The 14,175-nt window shown below is 47.7% G+C and overlaps 1 protein-coding gene and 1 pseudogene across 1 annotated transcript in view; both read left to right on the top strand.

Annotated features, from left to right (window-relative positions):
* Positions 1 to 14,175, top strand: part of RAPGEF3 (Rap guanine nucleotide exchange factor 3) — a 61,107-nt gene that overhangs the window by 19,614 nt on the left and 27,318 nt on the right. The window contains exons 3-10 of the mRNA XM_056849539.1: positions 2,928 to 2,981; positions 4,291 to 4,397; positions 6,557 to 6,678; positions 8,066 to 8,228; positions 8,883 to 8,967; positions 9,851 to 9,911; positions 13,155 to 13,231; positions 14,025 to 14,171. Of these exons, the coding sequence (XP_056705517.1) occupies positions 2,928 to 2,981; positions 4,291 to 4,397; positions 6,557 to 6,678; positions 8,066 to 8,228; positions 8,883 to 8,967; positions 9,851 to 9,911; positions 13,155 to 13,231; positions 14,025 to 14,171 (816 nt within the window). The remainder of the gene's footprint in view (positions 1 to 2,927; positions 2,982 to 4,290; positions 4,398 to 6,556; positions 6,679 to 8,065; positions 8,229 to 8,882; positions 8,968 to 9,850; positions 9,912 to 13,154; positions 13,232 to 14,024; positions 14,172 to 14,175) is intronic.
* On the top strand, positions 5,175 to 5,293 carry LOC130493604 (5S ribosomal RNA; annotated as a pseudogene).

Below are 14,175 nucleotides of genomic sequence, written 5' to 3'. Positions count from 1 at the left end.
CGGGCGCGAGAGCAGGGGCTCCGAGAGCAGAGCCGCACTCAACGGGCCAAAGAGCCGCATGCGGCTCGGGAGCCACAGTTTGCAGACCCCTGCCATAGAATCCTGTTGCCAAAGCTGCCATTTTCTCCAGGTGAACTGAACCGTGTCAGCTGGAGATCAGTTGTAATAGCAGGAGATCTCTAGCTCGTACCTGGAGGCTGGCAACCCTACCAGTAAAACCAGCAGAAGGCTGGGGAGGCTTGATTCCTCAGCCGCCACAAAGCTCCCCAGAGCTACATGCAGCTGGAGCCCTTTAATCTGAGGGGAATTGAAAACAATGAACCATTAAGACGGGCCTGGAAAAGTTCCCCTTCGACAATTGGCAGGCAGACTGGGCACTAGGGTAATTTGGATTTCGGTTTAAATTATAGTAATTACGGGTCCTGCAAAACATTTCCACCGACAGATGGTAATTCCGTCAGCAGAGGGGACCTTCCTTGCTTTCCCCCTCATGCTGCTGTCTCAAATCCCTCCCCAAATGCTACTTCTGTGAAAATGGAGATCTCTTTACTGGAATAGTATGAGGGGTGAATGGGGGCATGCACCATCCCCCCCCCCCCGGTATCTGTTGGGTTTATCAAACCCGGAAATTTTTTGGAAATCCAGAAAGCTCAGATTTTCCAAAAAGTTACGAATTCATAAACCCGAACCTGAAAAATACTGATAAAACTAGAATCTTTCAGATCCATCCCACCAGCCTTCTCTGGGGTTCAGAGAAGGCTGGGGGAGCAAATCTGAAAGCAATCCACCCACTACCATGGATCGACTCTATGAAGGAAGCCACACACACCCCCAATTTGCAAGACCTAATCAAGTCTGTTAAGGATAGGACTTTCTGGAAGTCATTAATTCATAAAGATAAAGATCCCCTGTGCAAGTACCGGGTCATTCCTGACCCATAGGGTGACGTCACCTCCTGACATTTACTAGGCAGACTTTGTTTACGGGGTGGTTTGCCAGTGCCTTCCCCAGTCATCTTCCCTTTACCCCCAGCAAGCTGGGTCCTCGTTTTACCGACCTTGGAAGGACGGAAGGCTGAGTCCACCTTGAGCCGGCTTCCTGAAACTGACTTCCGTCGGGATCGAACTCAGGTCATGAGCAGAGCTTTTGACTGCAGTACTGCAGCTTACCACTCTGAGCCACAGGGCTAATATAATTCATTATGGCTGATCTCTCTCTCTCTCTCTCTCTCTCTCTCTCTCTTTCTCTTTCTGTTTTTACTAAACCACTCAAAGGTGAAAAAACTTCCATGGGACCTCTTGTGATAGCCCTTGAAATACCATAACAGTCCACTCAAGGACATGCTTAGCAGTGCTGAACTGGGATGTGAGTTGGGTGGGGTGGGGCAGAGAGACTGGCAGTTTCCTAGAAGGTTATTTGTAGTAAATCTGGTTCCACTCTAGGAAAGGGCTTCTGGCCTCAGGCGATACTGGTATCTGCCTGTCCAGTATGTTTTATTCCACCCGTCCTCCAAAGAGTTCAGAGTTCTCCATTCTCAGATTTCCTCACAACAGCCCTGTGAGGCAGGTTAGGTTGAGAGAAAGTGACTAGCTCAAAGGAGGAAGAGGAAGAAGAAGAAGAGTTGGTTTTGAATGCCGACTTTCTGTACCACTTAAGGGAGAATCAAACTGTCTTACAATCACCTTCCCTCCCTCTCCCCACAACAGACACCCTGTGAGGTAGGTGGGGCTGAGAGTGTGACTAGCCCAAGGTCACCCAGCTGACTTTATTGTAGGAGTGGGGAAACAAATCGGGTTCACCAGATTAGCCTCCGCCACTCATGTGGAGGAGTGGGGAATCGAACCCGGTTCTCCAGATTAGAGTCCACCGCTCCAAACCATTGTTCTTAAGCATTGCACCACGCTGGTTCTCTACCCAACAAATTTCAGGGTAATTTCGTGCAGGAAATCCAAGTAGCCCTCCCCCCTTGCCATCCATCATCCAGGATGGCTGCCTCACTTTACCTCATGGTAGGGCTGGTTCTGTGTTTATAAACTGCCCTGTTTTCTTCTCAAGAAGTATGATCATCATTGGCCAAATCTGAGGATGCTTAAATCCAGTGACTGGAACTGTGAACGAGCAAGACAGATTTTTATACAAACCTGCAAATCACCCCAGGTTTGCAGAAAAATCTGAAATCTAAAAAAAAAAAAAAAAAATTAGGGGTTTAAAAAAACCCCAAAATGATAAAAGGAGCACCTGTAGCTTTAAGAAGCAGTGTTACTCAGTGGCTGCTGCTAGGAGCACCTGTAGCTTTAAGAAACAGTGTTCCTCATTAGCAGCTGCTAGGCAACCACAGCATTTGAGGCTTAATTTTTGTCAGTAAAGGCAAAAGAAGGGGGCAGGGCCATTTCTAGGGTTGTTCTCTCAGAGGACTCATTGGGGCCAGGCCTGGTAGGAACAACTGGGTGACTTGATACCACTCGACTGCATAACTCACCTAGGCAATGCAAGAGGTATGGCATAGCTGTCACAGTATTGTCAGGACTCAAAAGAGCTGTGTTCAAATCTGTGGTCATGACGCTCACTGGGTGACCTTGAGCTAGTCATTCTCTCTCTCAACTAACCTGTCTCGCAGGGGTGTTGTGAAGATAAAATGACAAAGGGGGGGGGACCCTGTATGGTACCTTGAGCTCCTTGGAGGAAGGGTGGAATAAAAATAGATGTCTGATCAGACAGTGTTGGCGTTTGGTCTCACTTATACCATCCGGTCAGTCTGATGCCTCTAGATCCCCAAACTTAACTGCAGATCCTTTCTTCACAGAGCCGTTTCCTTTGCCTGACGGATGCTGTTGTGGTGCTGTATTGCGCTGGGTGAATGCAAAAGACAGTTCCTTCCTCATTTTGTAAACCAACTAAAGGGGTTTTCTTGTTCTTTTCTCTTCCAGACCCCTCTTCCGGACAGCGAATCAGCCTTGGTGTCCAGCCATGACCTGAAGCAGGTAAACATACCTCGGGGTTCTTCTTTGTACTCCCAGTGGGGTTCAAATTGAATAAATAAATAAATAAATAAATAAATAAATAGATAAATAAATGAAATATAAAGCCATCGATGCAATGCCTCCAAATCTGCATAATTTACGTAGTTAACCACAGTCGGGTTACTCTGCTGCCAAATGCATAGTTATTTATCTAGCACGACAGAGTAGGGGCGAAAACGCATGGTCGCTTTATCCTCTTTTAATCCCTGTTTCAGCCAGGATTCAACCAGGATTGAACGCATGCGTTTCGCCTAATGTGCGTTCGAACCCGGCTAAAACCGGGATTAAAGGAGAATAAAGCGACCGTGCGTTTTCGCCCTAGGTTCCACAAAGGGAGTCGCCGCACTGCTTTGCCACAATTCTAAGAAAGCTTACCTGGGAGTAAGCCCCCTTTGCTAAAATGGAGGTTACTTCTGTGTAGTGCTGCTTAGGATTGCTCCCTTTGTCTTTCTGGTGCTACGGACTAAGTTAGACTGATCTGCAAATTGGGAAATGCCCAGTTCCTTTCTTCTCATTACTAGAGTGAATTTACCAGGAGGGCTTATGCAAGACATCAGCCATTTATGCTGGGCTGTTTCCCCATGGTCTCCCCCACCAACTGCACCAGCGCTTCGTTTTGATTATGCATCCCTTTCCCGAGCGTCAGAGGTCGCCTCACTCTCTCCACATGTTTCTCGCTAAAACAGCATCTGGAAAACACGGCAAAACACACGAAAATGTGCAGGGAAAGCGAGGCGACATAGAATCATAGAGTTGGAAGGGACCACCAGGGTCATCTAGTCCAACCCCCTGTACAATGCAGGAAATTCACAAGTACCTCCCCCCCACACCCCTAGCGACCCCTGCTCCATGCCCAGAAGATGGCCAAGATGCCCTCCCTCTCACAAACTGCCTAAGGTCATAGAATCAGTATTGCTGACAGATGGCCATCTAACCGCTTCTTCTCCAGGGAAGGAGCACTTACCACAACTTGAGGAAGCCTGTTCCACTGAGGAACCGCTCTGTTAGAAAAATCTTCCTAATGTCTAGATGGAAACTCTTTTGATTTAATTTCAATCCGTTAATTAACTCTATCGGGCAAGGCATGCATAATCAAAATGAAGCGCCGGAGCAGTCGTTGGGGTCACCGCGTGGGAAACAACCCCGCATAAATAGTTCTAGTCTTGCTGCCTTCTGCAGTATGATCACAGTGACCCACCCGTGGTTGTGAGGATAACAAGGTATCTATCGAGTGTAACAGTAAAGCTGTTCTTTCATTCCTGTTTCCCAGGTGTCATCGAACAAAATTCAGAAGGCGGGGAGGCTCCTTGGTGCACACTTAGTCATCACGTTCCCAGACCTGGTCCGTGATCATAAGCACCACCTCAGGCTTTACAGGTGCGTATCGGCCTCGCCTGGCCTCTGTAGTGAGAGATTAGTGTCGGCGAGCTACAAGCAATCTGTGTGGGCCCATTTTCTTTTCTTTGCTGTTTGGCTGGCGATGCAGCTGAAGTTGCCGCGGAAATTTTGCCCCACTCAAAATAACATGTTCCTCCACAAATGGACCGTCTAAAGCGGCGGTTCCCAAACTGTGCTCCAACATTCCCTAGTGCTCTGTGAAGAGATTGGAAAGACAAATACTACTGTTATTCGGTTAGTATATAGGTGCTAGGTGAAAATTAGTGCTCCGTGACGAATTTCTCTCTTGAAAAGTGCTCCGTGACTCAAAAGGTTTGGGAACCGCCGGTCTAAAGGATTTCAAGGGAAGCCAAAAATTTCTAGAAAGCTGGTAAGGTTTCTCCATCTTCAGGCTTTCCCTAAATTGAAATTCAAAGGGAGAAAAGCAGTTCTTCCTCAGAAAAATGATGGAGGGATTTCAAGAGGTTCCATTTCTATGCAGCTTGTGAACTTTGTGGGGTCAATGTAGGTCTCTGTCTTATAGAGTTGCATCTTTAATCCATCCACTGAGGATGGCTTTTCAGGGTCTCGGGCAGAGAAGAGCCATTCTTAACACCCGAGATCCTGGAACTGACAGAGAAGCTAGCAAGAGTACCTTCTGTATGCACAGCAGGTGTTCAATTACTCCCCCCTTTGCACATTGCTAGAAATAACTCTTTTTGGAAGAATATTATGCTTTTCCTGGGCTTTAGTAAAAAAAAAATCTGTCTCTAACTTGACTATGGCCATACCACCCTAAACACACCTGATATTGTCTGATCTCAGAAGCTAAGTAGGGTAAGGTCTGGTTAGTACTTGGATGGGAGACCATATGGGAATACAGGGTTCTGTAGGCATTTGCATTGGGATGGGGCTGTGACTCAGTGGCAGAGCATCTGCTTGGCATGCAGTCCTAGGTTCAATCCCCGGCATCTCCAGTTAAAGGCCTTTTATGCACGGCTGTTTCCCTTGCCATCACCCCTCTGATGACTTTGAGCCTTTGTGGTGATTATGCATGTCGTTTCCGATTGTCAGGGGTCGCCTCGCTCTCCCCTTGCATTTCCCCGCGTTTTGCCCGCATTATCAAATTCAGGATAAAACAGGCCCCTGAAAAGGCAGGCAAAATGCGGGGAAATGCAGGGGGACAGCGAGGCGACCCCTGATGGTTGGAAACGGTATGCATAATCAAAACAAAGACATGAAGTCGTGGGAGGGGTGACCCCGAGGGAAACAGTAGGCACAAAAGACCAAAAAATCTAGCAGCAGGTGACATGAAAGACTTCTGCCGGAGAACCTGGCGAGCTTTTGGCAGTCTTAGTAGACAACCCAAACTGTGATGAACTGATGGCCTAATTAAGTATAAGAAAGCTTCATATGTATTCATGTGTATGTGTTCACTTGGCCTCATTCGTTCTGGTGCCACAGGTAGGGGACACTTTTATTAGTCCAGGAGTCAACAGAATCATCAGGTTTGCACCTTGTGAAACAGCCTCTTGGATGCACCAAGAGAGGTATACATTAACCTGCATTCTTCATCTTGCACATAGTTAGACATCGATCACGATGGGTAGCCGTGTTAGTCTGCCACTAGCAGTAGAAAAGAGAAAGAGTCCAGTAGCACCGTAAAGACTTACATTTCTGGCAGGGTATGAGCTTTCGTGAGCCACAGCTCACTTCTTCAGACACTTCTTCTGATAGTTAGACATGTGCATATCAAATTCACTCCCAGATGAATACCGCCCTTTCTGCACAAGCAGACACACACAAGAGGCACATATGCGAAGAGGGTCATTGCGCATGTCTTTTCTCAGCAGCTAGCAATAGAACACAGAGTGTCTTTCTTTGTCCTTTGAAAAACCTCCTGAACTTCTCAGTTAAATGGGCAGGCAAGCCTGCAATCTGGCCTGCCGGATCAGGTGTCTTAAGAAGAGCAAATCCCACACCGTTACTGTGCTCTAAGTGGTTTAAAGGTTCATCTAAAAAGCCGGGGAAATAGTCTTTTGAAAGACGAGGGCTTTTTAGTTCCTCTCTATTGTATTTTCTGGTAGTCACTCGCCTTTGAAATTCGGAATTGACTCACCCAGGTCTCAACCCTTCCTCTTCTCTCTCGTTTCTCCCAGGCAGTGCTGTTCTGGGAAGGAGCTGGTGGACGCGCTGCTCAGCGCGGGACTCTCGGTGCAGACGCGCAGCCAGGCCCTTGGCCTCTGCCAGGTGCTGATGGACGAAGGAGTCCTGGCTCATGGTGAGATTACATGTCTGGTGGTGTGGGACGGGGTCTTTTCTGCACAGGGCCCTCAAACGGGGTCTCATAATTCTCCAGCCAAGGCTCCCTTATGCTGAGTGGATCTAGTGAAGCCTGGCTTCAGGCTGAATGGATAGCTTGCCTTGTGCATAGCTTGCCCCGCCTCCCAGCTGTGAGGTCACAAGAGACTGCTGACATGTGCTTGATGATGTCATAAATAATCTTTCCCTTGCTGAGGCTAAGCTTCAGAGTGATCCTGGCAGTCAACCCTGAAGGCAGCTTGAACTGCTCTGTGTAAAGTAGGGTTGCCCATCCTCCAGATAGGGGGAGGGGCTCCAGATAGGGGAGGGGCTGTGGCACAATGGTAGAGCATCTGCTTGGCATGCAGAAGGTCCCAGGTACAATCCCCGGCATCTCCAGTTAAAAGGACTAGGCAAGCAGGTGATGTGAAAGACCTCCGCCTGAGACCCTGGAGAGCCGCTGCCGGTCTGAGTAGACAAGGCTGACTTTGATGGACCGAGGGTCTGATTCAGTATAAGGTAGCTTCATGTGTTCATGTGTTCATAGTAGCTGGAGATCTATTACTACTGCTATTACTGCCACTATTACTACTGATATCCAGCTGATAGAGATCAGTTCCCTGGAGAAAATGGCTGCTTGGGCAATTGGACTCAATGGCAACCCTGGAGCTGGCAACCGTAATCTCTTCCCCTATTACTCCAGAATCATGCTTTCTCCTACTTCATTCCTTCCTTTACTATCAAAACAGCTGTCTAGTTCAGGAGTAAAGCTAGCCTTTAACAGATGACAGGGTTGTTGGAATATCTATCATGCTGATATTCCAGTATTTAGCGGAGTGCATTAAGCTTAGCAAACAGCAGAAGCTTACTCATGCGTGCATGTGTGAAAATAAAGAGAGCATCAGTCGTTTGCTCTAATTAAACTAAAGTACATTTATTGTAGAAATACACTTTGGATAGGAAAGGACAAACAGGGTCCCCTATCCTAATCTACCTTGCTAATTCTCTAGATATAAAAAGGTATCTGCCTTCCACTCCATCTTGGGGTGAGAAGGCCTGAGCGCGGAGCGCTCGGCTCTAGGGCTTGCTTGGATAGAGGATAAAGGGAAGAGAGAGAGAAGGGAAGTTTCCTGACAATATATCTCTAAACATCAAAGGGGACAGGAAATGAGGGTGAGGTGTAACAGGAGACAACCCCTTTCAATCTATTTGACTCTCTGGTCAATTCCCCCTCTCTGAATGTGGAGGCAAGTGACACCGTTAGGAAGGGCAGATTTTCCAACAAGGATTGCCAGCTCTGGGTTGCCAGACCCCCATTTTGCTAGCTTCTTCCTTTCGTTCTGCATTCCCCTGTGTCCCCTTTGCAGTACGGCAGGAGAGCTATTTCCAAGACCGCGAAGCCCAGTTTTTCCGTTTTGTCGCTCTGGAGCCGAGTGCCAGGGACCATGATGGAGAGGAGCTACTGGAGGCGCTGGCGTTGCTCTCCCAACTGGGCCCTACTGCCTTGCTTACTACCATCCTGCGCAAACCGTGAGTGTTAGGGTTCGACCAGGGGGCGGGCAGGGAAGAAGCGGCGAGTCGCAAGGCCCGGCTGGCAGGGGCAGAGTCTCGTGTCCGCTGAAATCATCGTTTTCCTTCTGTTTCTAAAAATTGTCTTTCTAGTCCTGGTGAATCCGGATAGGGTTGCCAGGTCCCCCCTCTCCTTTGGTGGGAGATTTTTGGGGCGAAGATGGCACACACGAGTGATGCCATCCCGTCACTTCCTGTTTACTTCCGGAAGTGCCGCAGCACAATGGGATGATTTACTACTCAAGCCCCCATTTGAGTAGTAAATCATCCCGTTGCACTGCGGGGCTTCTGGAAGTAAACCAGAAACAACAAAATCGGGGTATAAAAACTAACCACCACCACCACCACCTCCTCCTCCTCCTCCTCCTCCTCCTCCTCCTCCTCCTCCTCCTCCTCTTCTTCTTCTTCTTCTTCTTCTTCTTCTTCTTCTTCCTCTCCCATAGCAGGGAGAATTTGTAATTTGTACAATTTATTGAAATAACAGTCTGGATATCAGTGGGCTCGCACCGCATAAGTCTTGGGGATGAAGATGGAGAATGGAACCAGCAAAGTGGCGGGAGAGATAGGGGGAGAGGGGTATGTGTGCATACTTTAACCCCGGTCTTTCTCCTCCAGCCCTGGCCACCGCACCGACGAGGAGCTTGCACTGATTTTCGAGGAGCTCCTGCACATCAAAGCTGTCGCCCATCTCTCCAATTCGGTAAGTGATGAACGGCTCCTTTGGCCTTTCAGTGCCTCTTGCCCCGTCCGTTGGGCAGCACTGCACATGTCCGATTTGCTCCTACAAGTTCCCCCATTCTGCCAGTTGCTCCGAGCCTGCCGGTGGGTGTAAAGTGCTGTCATATGGAGTCGTGACCCACAGTTTAAGAAGCTTTGGACTACATGACCCTGATGGTCCCTTCCAACTCTATGGCCATTTATCTATGGTCAATTTTGATGCTCACTCAAAGCTCTTTTTTTAAATGCGACTTTAAAAATGCCTATTCATGGTCCCGACGCAAAAGGAGAAATTTCACCCCCCCACTTGCCTGTTTCTTCATTCTTGTTTGCACAGCATGTGCATAGCTAACGCACCACTGTTATTTTTCATGGTTCGTTGAGGGGATTCTTCCGGCGGCGGAGCAAACACAAAGGGTCGCGTTAAAGGGGCTCTTAAGTAATGCGAAGCAGGTATGCACCAGCTTCGCAGTCACTTCCGGAATGACGTTTCTGCGTGAAATTTTTTTTAAAAAAATATGCGGGGCAATTCAGCCTGGAACGCGCTGCTAATTACCAAGCATAAATGGCCTATGAGGTTTTTAAGTGGAGGCTAGATGGCCATCTGTCAGCAATGCTGATTCTATGAACTCAGGCAGTTCATGAGAGGGAGGGCATCTTGGCCATCTTCTGGGCACTGGGGTGTGTGTGTGTGGGTGGGAAGGTAGTTGTGAATTTCCTGCATTGTGCAGGGGGTTGGACTAGATGACCTTGGTGGTCCCTTCCAACTCTATGATTCTATTATTCTCCTCTATGATTCTGTGATTCTATGAGTGGTCCAGCTACATAAGCAATGTTCCATGCTCCTTCTCTCTCTCTCGTGGCAGGTGAAGAGGGAGCTGGCTGCTGTGCTACTGTTTGAGTCCCACGCGAAGGCTGGAACTGTGTGTAAGTAATCAGCTAGCGATGCTTTGGCCATTGGGGGCCTATACCCCCCTTGGCTTTCAACAGTGGCACCCAGAGAGGGGCTTTATGGTCCTCCCACATTCCATGCTGAACTGCTAATCGGTGCATCCGTATCGATACTGGAGTGGCGTAGGGATACTGTGACGTGTGTGTGTGTGTTAAGTGTCGTCAAGTCGCTTCTGACTCATGGCGACCCTATGAATCAAAGTCCTCCAAAATGTCCTATCTTTGACAGCCTTGCTCAGATCTTGCAAACTGAAGGCTGTGGCTTCCTTTATTGAGTCCATCCATCTTTTGTTGGGTCTTCCTCTTTTCCTGCTGCCCTCAACTTTTCTTAGCATGACTGTCTTTTCCAGTGATTCTTGTTGTCTCATGACGTGACCAAAATACGATAGCCTCAGTTTAGTCATTTTAGCTTCTAGGGTCAGTTCAGGCTTGATTTGATTTATAATCCACTGATTTGGTTTTATTTTTATTTTTTTTGGCAGTCCACGGAATCCGTCACACTCTCCTCCAACACCACATTTCAAAGGAATCTATTTTCTTCCTATCAGCTTTCTTCATTGTCCAGCTTTCACACCCATACATAGTAATAGGGAATACGATGGCTTGAATTAATCTAGTCTTGGTGGCCAGTGACACATCCTTACACTTCAAAATATTTTCTAGCTTCTTCATGGCTGCCCTTCCCAGTCGCAATCTCCTTCTGATTTCTTGGCTGCAGTCTCCCTTTTGGTTGATGGTGGAGCCAAGGAATAGAAAGTCTCGAACAATTTCAATTTCCTCACTGTGACTTGGCTCCTTTTGAATGTGGCTGGTTTTGTGTTGCATTGTTGTGTCATCACACTCTGGCGTGAACTTCGTTGATTACACACAAGGCAAGCTCCTGATGATATCGCCTTGATGTACTTTGGTAAAATGTATCTCAGGCAAGGTTGCCAACCTCCAGGTACTAACGGGAGATCTCCTGCTATTGCAAGTGATCTCCAGCCGATAGAGATCAGTCCGCCTGGAGAACATGGCTGCTTTGGCAATTGGCCTCTATGACATCGAAGTCACTCCCCTCTCCAAACCCCACCTTCCTCAGGCTCCACCCCAAATATCTCCAGGTATTTCCCAACCTGGTGCTGGCAACCCTAGGCTCAGGTGTACCACCATGTCAAGCCACACAAAAGCAGCTTGTGCTACAGGGCTGGTTGTTGTATTCTGTGGCTATTTTGGTTCAGCCCATGAACTAAATCATCGACAGAGAAGAGGTACGTATCTCTGAGACTGTGACTGTATCATTCTCGGCAAAATCCTAAGAAGCCTTCCAGCGTTCCAAGTCCATTAGAAGGGCCAGCATGGTGTAGTAGTTAAGAGCGGTGGACTCTAATCCAAAGAACCAGGTTTGATTCCCCATTCGTCCACATGAGCGGTGGACTCTAATCTGGTGAACCGGGTTCGTTTCCCCACTCCTACACATGAAGCCTGCTGGGTGACCTTGGGCTAGTCACAGTTCTCTCAGAACTCTCTCAGCCCCACCTACCTCACAAGGTGTCTGTGGTGGGAAGGGGAGGCGATTGTAAGCCACTTTGAGACTCCTTAAAGGTAGAGAAAACTCTTCGGCCATTTATGCATGGCTGCTTCCTCACGGTCACCCCGCCAACTACTTTGGGGCTTGGCTTTAATTATGCTTGCATTTTCCACCGTCAAAGGTAGCCACGTTTCCCCCACGTTTTCTGTATGCTGGCGAAACATAGTTCCAGAAAACACAAGCAAAACTTGCGGAAATGTGGGGAGAGCGAGGTGACCTCTGGCGGTTGGAAAATTCAAGCAAAATGAAAGCAAAGTAGTTGGTGGGGTGACAGTGAGGAAACAACGAAGCATAAATGGCCTTCTTCTTCATTAGAGTCGGTAGGCTTAGAAGGGAGGCTACTACCATGGAGGAGAGGGCTATCCACGGCTTCTACTCAAAATGAATACTAGTCATGATTCATACCTACTCTCTACGGGATCAGATGAACATGCCTATTATATTAGGTGCTGTGGAACACAGGCTGGATAATGCTGCTGCAGTCGTCTTGTTTGTGGGCTTCCTAAAGTAGGGTTGCCAGGTCCTTCTTCACCACCGGTGGGAGGTTTTGGAACGCAGGCAGGACAATGCTGCTGCAGTCGTCTTGCTTGTGGGCTTCCTAGAGGCACCTGGTTGGCCACTGTGTGAACAGACTGCTGGACTTGATGGGCCTTGGTCTGATCCAGCAGGGCTTATGTCCTGATGTTCTTAATGGTGTAACTCTGCTTGAGATGGCACTGTAAATTGGTGGCTGAAAGGGCCATCAAGTAATAACAGACTTATTTATGAATTAAAAATATTTATTAGCCCCCTTTCTTCTTAGGGACCTCAAGGCATATATATAAACACTAAAAACAACATAAAACCAAAATTTAAAATTTAAGCAGAATTTGAAATTGCAATTTAGGACTGCTTTAATTAAATGTAGTCCTAAATAAAACAGTCTTCAGCTGCCTCCTAAAGACTGAGAGGGGGACCTATGGCAACTCTGTAGGGCTTTCAAGGCAAGAGACTAAAAGAGGTGGTTGGCCAGTGCCTTCCTCTGTACAGCAACCCTGAACTTCCTTGCTGGTCTCCCATCCAAGAACCAACCAGGGCTGACCCTGCTTAGCTTCTGAGATCTGACCAACTTGTAAAACACAGAATTGTTTGCTGTTTATTTCCTCTTCAGCCTGCGCAGTTGAACACATCCTTTAAAAGACAGATTGCGCTGCCTGCTTGTTGTGTTTGACAGTCAGGGGATATCTAGTTGACTGAAGTCGGTAACTGATTCATGACTAGCAGGGAATGTGGGCAGACAGGCGCCCAGGGACACAATTGAGTGCCTCAATTGAAAAATATTAAACGGATCTATGTTCTTCTACTGTGTCTTTCAAAAATGGGAGGTGACTGTGGAAGATGGATGGGTGGGGTGGAGGAGATGACTGCCAGAAGGCAGTATAATGGTGCAAATTGGATTAATCCAAATAGCTCACTGAACAATTAGCTCCTTGCTCATGAAAAACAGGATATGAGCTGAACCTGGGGGTGGTCAGGTGTGTCCTCTTACAAGTCTTGTCTTTGCATGGTCCACTTTCCTTCCCCTTTCTTTTCTGGGTCAATTGGCCCTGGATTTGCATATGTAAGAAATGTCCATTCCAATACAATGATGGCATATATTTCTTTCACAGTGTTCAGCCAAGGGGACAAAGCCACTTCTTGGTATATCATCTGGAAGGGATCTGTCAATGTTGTCACACATGACAAGGTGCGTGTTATCTGTTCGTGTTTTCTAAGGTTGTGCATATTGATGTACCCAAACGAAAAATAAACCTGAAATTAGCAGTTTCGGCAGTATTTGGGTTTTGGTTTTACCAAATGCCAAAACCTGGGAATCTTCCAGAAGCCAAATAGGAGATTGCCAATACAGCCGAACATTCGGCTTTTTTCGGCTTCAGCTTTCCCCAGGCTATTCCCTATGACATTTTTTTTAATGAGTTCTGGGGAAGGTATTTTTGGAGGTAGAGTTCCCATATTTTCAGGATAGCTTCGAGGGACTCTCCTTGCATGAACCCTGAAGGCTGGAGAAGATAGGGTCAGGGAGTTCAATTTTATGGGGTCCCAAAGGGGTCACCCCCTTCTCCATAGAGAAACATTGTAAACTTTGGAACCCCATACAATTGGACCCCCCTGACCTAATCTTCACCAAACTTTGGGGTTCATGCAAAGAGAGTCCCTTGAAACTACCCAGAAAATATGGGAACTCTACCTCCAAAACTGCCCCCACAGGAGCTTTGAAAAAAAAATTCTATAGACTATAATGGACCCCAATTTTGGGGGAAAACCTGGAAATAAAGCCAGGAGTACCTTGTGATTAATTATGCATCCCCAGTGAATCATGGAGCTTCTGAATCCCTCCCCTTGAAAACACAGCCTTGTTGCAGCTTATTTGGAAGGGGGCAGTTCAGCTCTTAAAGGGACGGCTCCCTGTCTCTGCGTGGACACTCTAACCACTACACCATACTGGTTCTCTTTAATGGGATGGTGTGTTCAATCTGCAGGGCTTAGTGTCCACCCTGCACGAGGGTGATGACTTTGGGCAGCTGGCGTTGGTGAACGATGCCCCCCGTGCTGCCACCATCATCCTCCGCGAAGACAACTGCCATTTCCTGCGCGTGGACAAACGGGACTTCAATCGTATCCTTAAGGTGG

The sequence above is a fragment of the Euleptes europaea genome, chromosome 1 (assembly GCF_029931775.1).
Source record: "Euleptes europaea isolate rEulEur1 chromosome 1, rEulEur1.hap1, whole genome shotgun sequence".
Taxonomy (NCBI): Eukaryota; Metazoa; Chordata; class Lepidosauria; order Squamata; family Sphaerodactylidae; genus Euleptes; species Euleptes europaea.
Note: the sequence above shows the minus strand (reverse complement) of the source record. Positions and strands in the feature narration are given on the sequence as shown.